This window comes from Anas acuta, chromosome W, assembly GCF_963932015.1.
Source record: "Anas acuta chromosome W, bAnaAcu1.1, whole genome shotgun sequence".
NCBI lineage: Eukaryota > Metazoa > Chordata > Aves > Anseriformes > Anatidae > Anas > Anas acuta.
In genome coordinates this window covers 17,315,057-17,327,328 of record NC_089016.1, presented here as the reverse complement: position 1 = coordinate 17,327,328, position 12,272 = coordinate 17,315,057, and the positions used below count along the sequence as shown (strand labels likewise).

The 12,272-nt window shown below is 43.8% G+C and overlaps 2 protein-coding genes across 5 annotated transcripts in view; one reads left to right on the top strand and one right to left on the bottom strand.

The window, feature by feature from the left end:
- Positions 1–12,272, bottom strand: part of LOC137847008 (zinc finger RNA-binding protein-like) — a 207,528-nt gene that overhangs the window by 162,468 nt on the left and 32,788 nt on the right. The gene's annotated exons all lie outside the window — the stretch shown is intronic.
- Positions 1–12,272, top strand: part of LOC137846796 (activated RNA polymerase II transcriptional coactivator p15-like) — a 31,624-nt gene that overhangs the window by 15,918 nt on the left and 3,434 nt on the right. The window contains exon 4 of the mRNA XM_068664908.1: positions 10,050–10,158. Within this exon, the coding sequence (XP_068521009.1) occupies positions 10,050–10,158 (109 nt within the window). The remainder of the gene's footprint in view (positions 1–10,049; positions 10,159–12,272) is intronic.

The following is a 12,272-nucleotide window of genomic DNA, read 5'->3' as shown; positions in this document are numbered from 1 at the left end:
AAGGGATAAACAAATAAAAGAGATGTCGCCATTCTTGTCTGGGTGATCTGTAATAGACTCCCATGACACTGATGAATTATTCTTTGAGGAACTAAGAGAGACCTAGAGATCAACGGCCCTTGTCCTTATGGGGGACTTCAACTTGCCAGACATTAACTGGGAATATCACATGGCTGACACAAGCAGGTCCAGGAGGTTCCTAAGCACCTTGATGATAACTTCTTGGTGCAGGTGCTAAGGGAGCCAACTAGGAAAGGTGCCCTCCTTGATCTGTTGCTGGAGAACAGAGAGGGTCTTGTGGGGGACATGGCAATTGGCAGCTGTCTTGGTCTTAGTGACCACGAAGTGGTTGAGTTTAAAATTTTTGGTGACAGGAGGAAAACTGCCACCAAAACTTCAGCCCTGGATATGGGGAGAGCAGACTTCAGGCTACTACGGGAAATAGTTAGCAAGGTCCCCTGGCTTTTGAAGGTGTTGGCATCCATCAGTGCTGGTCAGTCTTTAAGCACTTCCTCCTAAAAGCACAGGATCAGGCAATTCCAAAATATCAGAAGTCAAGCAGGTTGGGCAGAAGGCCAGCTTGGCTGACCAGGGATGATCTTCTTCAAGAGCTTAGGCAGAAAAAATAAAATTGGATGGCTGCTGGAAGCAGGGTCAGGCAACATGGTAGGACCACAGGGACACTGTTCGCCTTAGTAGGGAGAAAATTTGTGCAGCCAAAGCCCTGTTAAAGTTGATGCTGGCCAGGTCTGTTGGAGACAATAAAGGGCTTTTTAAGATATGTGAACAGAAAAAGGAGGACCGGAGAAAATGTAGTTCCGCTACTTGATAGGGATGATCACCTCACAAACAAGGACATAGGCAAAACAGAGACATTTAATGCCTTCTTTGCCTCCGTCTTCAACGCTGTTGATGGGCTTTGGGACCCAGGGTGCCCTGAGTTGGAGGACCATGATGGTGGGAATGATAAACTCCCAGCCAACCCTGAACGTGTATGGGATTTACTGCTCCACCTGGATCCATACAAGTCCATGGGTCTGGATGGGATTCATCCCAGGGTGCTTAAAGAGCTGGCTGATGTCATCGCGGGACCTCTCTCAATTATTTTTCAACGGTCTTGGGAATCTGGAGAGGTCCCAGTAGACTGGAAGCTGGCAAATGTGTTGTACCAATTTTCAAGAAGGGCAAGAAAGAAGACCCTAGCAATTACAGGCCTGTCAGTCTCACGTCAGTGCCTAGTAAAATTATGGAGAAGATGAACGCTGAAGTTATTGAAGCACACCTGGGGGACAATGCAGTCATTGGTCGCAGCCAACAAGGGTTCATGAGGGGTAGGTCCAGTTTGACTAACTTGATTTCTTTTTATAAGATCACCCATCTAGTCAACCAGGGGAAGCCAGTTGATGTAATCTTTTTGGATTTCAGTAAAGCTTTCAATGTGGTTTCCCATAGGATCCTACTGGACAAAATGTCTAGTATACAGCTAGACAAAAACATCATATGATGGGTGAGCAATTGGCTGATGGGTAGGACTCAAAGGGTTGTGGTAAATGGGGCCACATCAGGCTGGCAGACAGTCACCAGTGGGGCCACCCAGGGCTTCATTTTAGGGCCAGTCCTCTTCAGTGTTTTTATATATGATTTGGATGTAGGACTGGAAGGGTGTGTTCAGTAAATTTGCTGATGACACTAAACTGGGAGGAGCTGTTGACTCTGAGGGTGGAAAGGCCTTGCAGAGAGAGCTGGGCGATCACCAACCACATGAATCACAGAATCACAGAATTTCTAGGTTGGAAGAGACCTCAAGATCATCGAGTCCAACCTCTAACCTAACACTAACAGTCCCCACTAAACCATATCCCTAAGCTCTACATCTAAACGTCTTTTAAAGACTTCCAGGGATGGTGACTCTACCACCTCCCTGGGCAGCCTGTTCCAGTGCCTAACAACCCTTTCAGTAAAGAAGTTCTTCCTAACATCTAACCTAAAACTCCCCTGGCGCAACTTAAGCCCATTCCCCCTCATCCTGTCACCAGGCACGTGGGAGAACAGGCCATCCCCCACCTCACTACAGCCTCCTTTAAGGTATCTGTAGAGAGCGATAAGGTCGCCCCTGAGCCTCCTCTTCTCCAGGATGAACAAGCCCAGCTCCTTCAGCCGCTCCTCAGAGGACTTGTTCTCCAGGCCCCTCACCAGCTTCGTCGCCCTTCTCTGGACCCGCTCAAGCACCTCGATGTCCTTCTTGTAGCGAGGGGCCCAAAACTGAACACAGTACTCGAGGTGCGGCCTCACCAGAGCCGAATACAGGGGGACGATCACCTCCCTAGCCCTGCTGGTCACACTGTTTCTGATACAAGCCAGGATGCCATTGGCCTTCTTGGCCACCTGAGCACACTGCTGGCTCATATTCAGCCAACTATCCACCATCACTCCCAGGTCCTTCTCTGCCTGGCAGCTCTCCAACCACTCATCTCCCAGCCTGTAGCTCTGCTTGGGGTTATTGCGCCCCAGGTGCAGGACCCGGCACTTGGCCTTGTTGAACTTCATGCAGTTGACCTCAGCCCATCGGTGCAGCCTATCCAGATCCTCCTGCAGAGCTTTCCTACCCTCGAGCAGATCGACACACGCACCTAACTTGGTGTCATCTGCAAACTTACTGAGGGTGCACTCAATGCCCTCATCCAGATCATCGATGAAGATATTAGAGGACTGGCCCCAGCACCGAGCCCTGGGGGACGCCACTAGTGACTGGCCTCCAACTGGACTTGACTCCGTTTACCACGACTCTTTGGGCCCAGCTATGCAGCCAGTTTCTAACCCAACGAAGCGTGCGCCAGTCCAAGCCAAGAGCAGCCAGTTTCTTGAGGAGAATGCTGTGGGAGACGGTGTCAAAAGCCTTGCTGAAGTCAAGGTAGACCACATCCGCAGCCTTTCCCTCGTCCACCCAGCGCGTCACTTTGTCACAGAAGGAGATCAGATTCGTCAAGCAGGACCTGCCTTTCATAAACCCATGCTGACTGGGCCTGATTGCCTGCTTGCCCTTCAAGTGCCGCATGATGACTCCCAAGAGGATCTGCTCCATGAGCTTCCCTGGTACTGAGGTCAATGAAGTTTAACAAGAGCAAGCACCAGATCCTCCACCTGGGATGGGGCAACCCTGGCTATACGTACAGACTGGGTGATGAGATGCTGGAGAGCAGCCCTGCAGAGAAGGATCTGGGGGTTGTGGTTGATAGCAAGCTGAATATGAGCCAACAGTGTGCCCTAGCAGCCAGTTGGGCCAACTGTATCCTGGGCTGCATCAAGCACAGCATTGCTAGTTGGTCGAGGGAAGTGATTGTTCCGCTTCTACTCTGCGCTGGTATGGCCTCACCTCGAGTACTGTGTGCAGTTCTGGGCACCACAGTACAAAAAGGACATTAAACTGTTGGAGAGTGTCCGGAGGAGGGCTACAAAGATAGTGAAGGGCCTGGAGGGGAAAACACATGAGGAGCAGCTGAGGGCACTAGGCCTCAGCTTTTCTTTTCCACAGCCTGGAAAAGAAAAGGCTGAGGGGAGACCTCTGGTCTACAGCTTCCTCACGAGGGGGAGTGGAGGGGCAGGTGCCCATCTCTTCTCTGTGGTGACCAGAGATAGGATGCGAGGGAATGGAGTCAAGCTGTAAAGAGGGGAGGTTCAGATTGGATATCAGGAAAAGCTCTTTACTGACAGGGTTGTCTCACACTGGAACAGGCTCCGCAGGGATGTAGTCATGGCACCAAGCCTGTTGGAGTTCAAGAAGTGTTTGGACTGTGGGAATAGAAATGTTGTTTTTGCAGAGTTACATTGTTCAGAGGAAAGGAATGTGGTATTGAGATATGCTTGCAGTGATAAGAAAGCTTGGCAGACCACCTTGTAAAACGTAGACAACCAGAATCCTTAGAGCAATTAGGCGGAAATCACTGTGTAAGAAACATTACCACCTCAAAGAGTATAAAAGTCAAAATAAACTTGAAATTTAACAGGCTGGCAACTGAAAGCCATGTCTTGTCTGTGGAGCATCGGATAGGTTGTGAACCTGGATTACCCACTCAGTGGGGAAATGGGGGAGGGTTCTGTCATCAAAAAGTATATAAACCATGTTTTGGAACTAGTAGGCAGGCTCTCCTGTTTGTGGGGCACCTGCCATTGCAATCGCAAATAAATTACTACTTCACTGAGATCCTTGCCTGAGCCTAAGTTACTGGCTACGGAGTGTTTCTCACAATTTGGGGGCTCGTCCGGGATCCAGTCACCTACTGGGGAGCCCCACCACCGCAGCAGCAGGAAGGTATGCCCTGCTGATTTCAGCGGTCCTGTGCATCGACGGTGGCGGTTCTGCGGAAAACTGACAGAGGGCCCGAGACTGGTTAAAGAGGCAGGATCCGTGAAGTAGTGGGGAAAGGAAGAAGGTAGGCACTCCGGGTTTTAAGAATCGATCTGGTAACTCTGTGCACAGACCAAGGTAAGAAGTATTAAGTATTGCCTTGGGGGTTGGGTGAGACCATGTGTGATGTGTGATTGAGATGTACTTTTGTATGAAGCGAGCGAGGAGTCCTGATCCGCAGTTCTGTAGCTCCATGAGGGGCGTGGCCGGAGACAGACGAAGCATGAGATACAGGAGAGAAAGGAAGTGTCTCAGGAAATTTGGTGTACAGCAAATCCTTGCACAGGGAAGTGCTTGGCAGTACACCAGAGAATCTGGTAAACTCATAGGTGTGCGGTATCCCTTGCATGGTAAAGTGCCTGGCAGTACGCCCGCATTTTCCAGAATCGGAACATTAGTGTGTGGTACCCTGCAGGAGGGAAAATTCTGTAGCAGCACACTGACAAGAGCTAGGAAAAAGGGGAAATATGAGTTTCAGGGGACAGTAAGATATCCCTTGGGGAGTGCCTATCAACTGTCCTTTAGAAAGAATGCTGAGAAACTGGAAGAATAACCCCAAAACTAAGGAAAAACATAGGAAGAACATGGTTAAATATTGTGTATCGGTCTGGACAAAAGAAACAATTAAATGAACTGCAGTATTTTGGCTAAAATACAGGTCTGAGAGAGATTGGATATATCAGGCCTTAAATTTGTATGTTAATGTGGTGGTTTTACTCAGGTGGGCAACCGAGCTCCACAACCGCTCTCTCACTCCCCCTCTCCTCAAAGAGGAAGGGGGAGAAAATACAACACAGAGAACTCGAGGTTTGAGATGAGAAAGGTTTAATTAAAGGAAAAGGGAATGGGGAGGAAAAAAGAAACCACAGAAACAATAAGTCTGCGCAGAAGCACAGAGAGAGGGGAAAAAAATTATTCTCTACTTCCCATCAGTGAGCGATGTTCGGCCACGTCCTGGGAAGCAGGGCCTCAAAACGCGTAGTGGTTGTTCAGGAGGAACAGCCCCCTCCCCCACGAGAACCCCCCTTTTTATTGCTGAGTGTGACATCAGTTGTTATGGGATATCCTTTTGGTTGGTTTAGGTCAGCTGCCCCGGCGATGTCCCCTCCCCATCTCTTGCCCACCCCCAGCCTGCTGGCTCTTGGGGTCTTGGAAGGAGTCCTGATGCTGTGCCAGCACTACGCAGCAATAGACACAACACTGGAGTGATATCAGTGCCATTCCAGCTACGAGTGCAGAGCACAGCACTGTGTGGGCTGCTGCAGGGAAAAGGTGACTCCAGCTCAGACAGACCCAACACAGTTAATAACAAATTCCCATTTTTGGAAGAAGAATCGGAGTATGCAGCTTGTTGGATACAAAGAACAAATTTGGATGTGAGTAAAAATTAGAATAAAGAGGGAAAGAAAGAGGAAGAGACAAATGATAAATGGGACCTTCTGGATAACTTACCTCTTCCTTATAACCCCCAAGCTGCAGCAGTGGCTGCTGTAGCAGTTTCTCTGAGGGAAGAGACAGGAACTGTAAGTAACATTAGCCCTGGGAACAGGAGGTACTGCAGACTTGTAAAAGAATTGGAACCACGTAAAAAAGACCTTGAGAATTTTCCACTCCCTGGTACTAATACTACTAAATCTACTGAAGCTGCTATGTATCCTTTCTGTGAAGTGCTGCTGGGATCTGGACAGATAGGATATGTATTTGCCCCCCTTTCTAGCGGAGAAGTGCAAAATTTTAAAAAGGAAATGAAATCTCTGATTGAGGACCCCATTGGATTAGCAGAACAGTTAGATCAGTTTTGGGGACCCAACCTATATTGCTGGGGAGAAATTATGGCAATTCTGAATCTGCTATTCTCAGGGGAAGAACGAGGAATGATTAGAAGAGCAGCAATGCAGGAATGGGAAAAGGATCATCCTCCAGGAGATGGAGTGATTCCAGCAGAGCAAAAATTTCCAAATGTGGACCCTAATTGGGACAACAATAATGTGCAGGATAGGGTTAACATGAAAAACTTGAGAGAAATGGTAATTAGAGGAATTAGAGAGGCAGTACCTAAGTTTCAGAATTTTATTAAAGCCTTTGAGGTTCAGCAGAGTAAAGATGAAACTCGAAGAGGGGGAATGGGCTTAAGTTGCGCCAGGGGAGTTTTAGGCTGGATGTTAGGAAGAACTTCTTTACCGAAAGGGTTGTTAGACATTGGAACAGGCTGTCCAGGGAAGTGGTGGAGTCACCATCCCTGGAAGTCTTTAAAAGACGTTTAGATGTAGAGCTTAGGGATATGGTGTAGTGGGGACTGTGTGAAGTGGTTTCTTGGAAAGGCTCAGGGACAGGATGCGAAAGTATTCAGGAATGAATCCTGACGACCCCATAGCTCAGGGGCTCTTGAAGATTAATTTTGTGATGAAAGTGTGGCTGGACATAGAAAGTGAACTTCAGAAATGGGAGGGGTGGAATTAACTGAACAGCCGTTAGAAAAAAAAATTGAGGGAAGCCCAGAAAATGTATGTTAGAAGGGAAGATGAGAAACAGAAACAAAAGGCGAAAATGATGATCTCCATGGTGAATCAAGTGGTGGGATAGAAGGGGGAACCAATGGGAAAAGATTTTTTAAGAAAGACAAGGGTGGAATGAAGAAGAAAAAGGGAATGGGAATGTAAAATCAGTAGCCACTTCCTCCACAGCCAGGACAGAGACAGGTACAGAAAGGATGTTTTAAATGTGGGCAAATAGGTCATTTTAAATGAGAATGCCCTGAATTGAAAAGGGAAGGGAGATTGTTTACTATCATAAACTCTTAATAGGGAGGTCAGGGGTTCTCTGGACAGTGGTCCCACTGAGAGCCCTTGATAAATTTAGAGATGGGACCTAATAAAGAAGAGGCTGTATTCTTAGTAGATACAGGAGCAGCCAGATCGTCTTTAGCTTATAAAATATCAGGACTCAATTTGACTAGTAATACTTTAAGAGTACAGGGGTAGAAGGATTTGGTATGGTGGTGTCACTTTTTGAAACTACTCAATTATACTGGGGAGCTAAAACTGTCACTGGGCAATTGTTATATGTACCTGAAGCGGGGACCAGTTTATTAGGGAGAGATTTAATAGTCAAATTAGGATTACAATTGAAGACCTGCGAAAAAGGAATAACAGTCTCAATGAAATTATTAACAGAAAATGATGAAGAAGAAATAAATCCCATGGTATGGGTAAGGGAAGGAAATCGAGGAGGGCTTAATATAACTCCCTTAAAGATAACTGTTCAAGAAGGGAGCTGAATAGTTAGAAAACGGCAGTATCCTATCTCTTGTGAAGGAAAAATGGGCCTGAAACCTATAGTGCAACCTTTAGTTAGAGATGGTCTTTTGGAGCCTTGTATGTCACCATATAACACTCCAATTTTACCAGTACGAAAGCCAGGTGGTTTGTACCGATTAGTACAAGACTGGAGAAAATTTAAGGAGATAACACGAAAGCGCCACCCTGTGGTTCCTAACCCTTATACCCTGATGAGTAAAATCCCTTATGAGCACAAATGGTTCAGTGTTATAGATTTAAAGGATGCCTTTTGGGCATGCCCACTGGATCCTGAAAGTCAGGATATTTTTTAATTTGAATGGGAAGACCCGGAAATAGGCTGTAAACAACAATATAAATGGACTGTTTTGCCTCAAGGATTCACTGAATCCTCCAGTTTGCTTGGACAAGAATTGTAAAAGATTTTAGAAACGTTTCAGATTCCAGAAGGGATGACATTGTTACAGTATGTAGATGATTTATTGATATCTGGGGTAGAAAGATCAGAGGTAAAAGAAGCCACAAACTCCTGATTTTTTTTTAGGAGAACATGGGCTAAGGGTATCTAAAGATAAATTACAGTATGTAAAAAAAGAGGTTAGGTATTTGGGACATTTAATCTCTGAAGGCAGACAGAGAGTAAACCCTGAAAGGATTCAGGGAATTGTGCAACTTCCTCTCCCTAGAACAAAGAAGGAGTTGAGAAAATTTTTGGGTTTAATTGGATATTGCAGACTGTGGATAGAAGCATATGTGCAGAAAACAAAGAAATTATATCTCAAATTATTGTAGGAAGAACCCAATATACTGAACTGGACTAAAGAGGAAAAAAGTAATGGAAAAATTAAAAAAGACCTTATCACGGCACCAGTCTTAGCTTTTCCTGCCCTAAAGAAATCATTTTATCTTTTTATAACTGAATAAAGTGAGGGTGCTGCTTTGGGGGTGTTAACCCAAGAATGGGGAGATAAGAAGAAACCTGTAGCGTATTTGTCTAAATTATTAGACCCCGTGTCCTGGGGATGGCCAGAATGCATTCAGGCAGTAGCAGCAACTGCCTTATTAGTAGAAGAGAGCAGGAAATTGACCTTTGGAGGACAACTGATTGTTGTTACCCCTCACCAAGTGAAGACTATTGTCACTCAGAAAGCAGGAAGGTGGCTGACAGACTCCAGAATACTAAAATCTGAAGCTATACTAATTGAAAAGGATGATTTAACTATAACTACAGAACCTGTTTTGAATCCCGCCTCCTTCTTGTCAAAGGGAATTGAAGATCCAATAAATCACCAGACAAAGATAAGATCAGATTTACAAGAGGTGCCCTTAGAAGAAGGGTAAATATTGTTTATAGATGGATCTTCTAGGGTGGTACAAGGAAGGAGATGTAACGGTTATGCCATTATTGAAGGAACAAATGGGAATGTCGAAGAAATGGGAAAACTGCCTAGTAATTGGTCAGCTCAAACTTGTGAATTATATGCATTAAATCAAGCATTAAAGTTGTTACAAGGGAAACAGGGAACTATATATACAGATTCGCGATATGCATGTGGGGTGGTACATACATTTGGAAAAATTTGAGAAGAAAGGGGTTTAGTAAACAGCAAGGGAAAGGAATTGGTCCATGAAGAATTAATTTGACAGATTTTGGAAAATCTGTTACTACCAGAAGAGATTGCTGTGGTGCATGTGAAAGGACATCAAAAAGGAAACTCCCTAGTTGAATGGGGAAACAGAATTGCAGATGAAAAGGCTAAAGAATCAGCTTTGCAATTAGAAGTAGAAGCAAAGCTGCTTCTTGTACCTGAAATAAAACTTCCACCTGAAAAGCAAATATTCAGTGAAAAAGAAATAGAAGCCTTTAGGGAATTAGGAGCAAAGGAGTCCAAAAGACGGTGGATTCTCCGTGATGGGAGAGAAATGGTAAATAAATAACGAGGGAAATTTTAGCTGTTCTACATTAAGGAAGCCACTGGGGAGTAAGAAAATCTATATGTGTAGGCATGTATACCGTAGCTAAACAGGTGTGTAATAGTTGCATAACATGCCAACGAGTGGTCCCTTATGGGTCCCTTCCAACTCGGGGTATTCTATGAAATTAGTGGCTTTTGTAGGAATTCAACTTGGTAAGAACATAGGTATTTTTATTCTAGAAGGAGCCCCATTTGCAGAAATGTATTGAATGTTCAACTGTTTTTTAAGTCCTTCGTTTATATTGTCATTAACTATTAGTCTAAAATAAGCTGCAGTGGGTAATGTCATATGTCTGAGTCTAATACTGTTTGGAAAAGTGAATGCTCTAATATGTGAAAAACCTAATAGATCCTTCTATGTGTTTTTGACAGATTGGTAAAATGAGGTATGTCAGTGTTCGTGACTTTAAAGGGAAAGTCTTAATTGATATTAGAGAGTACTGGATGGATCAAGAAGGTGAAATGAAGCCGGGCAGAAAAGGTATTGTTCTGTATCTGTACATTATAAACAAAAGAGAAGTGTTTTTGTTGGCCTGAGTCTGTTTTTTCTAAATGGATCCTGCATAATTTAGAGAAACAAGGCATCAGATACAAGCAAATTTATTGTGGGAGCTATGAATGTAACCATACTTTTTCTCCTCTTAATTAACTCAATTTCTTGCCTCTAACAGAGGTCAGATTTTCTTATTTCTAATTTGTCTGAAAAGGTTTGGGTTTAGTTGGAATAAGATGTTAAATAATTTAAAACAATTGTGTTCTTCATTTTTATCAAATTTCAGATTAAAATAATAGAAACGTTCCATATGACTAATTTTTTGGGTGGGGGGATCAAGATTTTAGCTGACGTGAAAACACTTGAAGTGCTTGAGCTTTGGTACTTTGTGTCTGTCTAATCTGGAACACAGCATAAGCCTTTACACCTTTAATTTCTACTCCCATGCTTAATTTTATGTCATCCTTTCACTGAACTGTTTGTGGAACTTTGGCCACCTGCAAGATGAGGATGAGTTGATAGTTGCAGTAGTGCTTTCCTTAATGTCATGTTGCTTCTTTAGAAAAGCTTACTTCACTCATTTTTCATATTATGTAAAGGAAAGAGGTAAGTGTGAAACATTCTGTTCTGAAGATTAAAGGCATTTATATTTTTGTGATGTATCTGGGAGCAGCGCAGTGAATAGATGTTTGGAAAGCTTCAGAATTTTCAACATCTCATAGATAACAACTGATAATAGGTTTGCATGAGCAGGGTATTATGGGTACCTTACAGGAAAAATTCTTTCTTGGATGTGTTGCTGCTGTCTAACAAAAATCATGACTCCGGTGTTTAAAGACTAGTGTATCACATCAATCAAAAGCTTGAGTGGGAAGCAACAACAAAACTTGATGGGCAGGTAAAGTGATGATCTACATGATGTAGATAGAAATGTTTATCATTGTGGGAAACAGGACTGGATTTTATTAGGATAAAGTTAATAATCTGATAGCATGAGTGTTTAATGTTCCAGTGATGCGCTTACAAGCTGCTTACGTAGCTATCCTACAAACAGTATAAACAGTTGAAATTTTATAATAAACAAGGGAAAAAAAAAACAACAGTTAGGAACTGCTTTGTCATATACCATGACAATATACCTTTATGTATGACAATATACCTTTATTTCATATAGCAGTTCTAAACTTCATGCCTGCATACAGTTCATATTGTATGTTGTTCAGGGGCAACTTGATGACATTTGGTCCCCCAATAATGGTTAGCATGCCTGACCAAACTGTTTTCAAAACACATCTTCCACCTAAAGACTAGTGGGAGAACTAGTTAGAAAAAGTAACAGTGCAGACTTCTTGCTGCTCAAAATAACAGTACTCTGATAAAGCACTAGTAGTAGGGGGGGGGGGGGGTGATGAGCCCCAAAAGTGGAATTCATAGTTTTACCTGTTTTCAGGTCCTGCTCCACCTACAGGGAGAAAGCAATGAAAGAAGCCTGATCACTGAGGGGGGGAGAAAGGGGGTAAATAGTAGAAGAGCCTGGCTGGAGAGGGTGAGAGGTAGGCCTATGAGCCTCTACTTACATAGAGTTGGCATAGAGATTAGTAGGGGAAGAAGGAGGAGGCTAATACACAATGGAAATGTGTGCCTGGACTGGAGCTTGAGGAAGTAAAAATTCAGAACTGAGGAGATGAGTTGTGGGGTACTGAGTGGTTGATTGAATGTCACAAGAATCTGTAGTGATATTCCATGTTGGTTTGAGTGCTAGGGAATAGAATAAAGCTTCTCTAAAATATTACTTATAGCATACGTTATTCACAGTGCTTTAAGAAAGAATTCCACAGGTTTTCACAAGAAAAGAAAACGAGACAGAATTATAGTATATCAAAAATACTTAGTTCAGTCCACAGAGGTATTTGGCTTTTAGCAGCCAACTGAAATAGAATTGGTTTCCTACATCTCACCTCATTTTGTGCTGCCCCCTATCAGGGCAAGAGCTCTTTCTCTTCCTGCGTTTAGCAAAACACTTGTGAATGGATGTTGTATTGTACCTATTTTCTTTGTAAGGTAAACCTGTCCAGAGATGGGCTAAAGGTCTAAACTGAAGT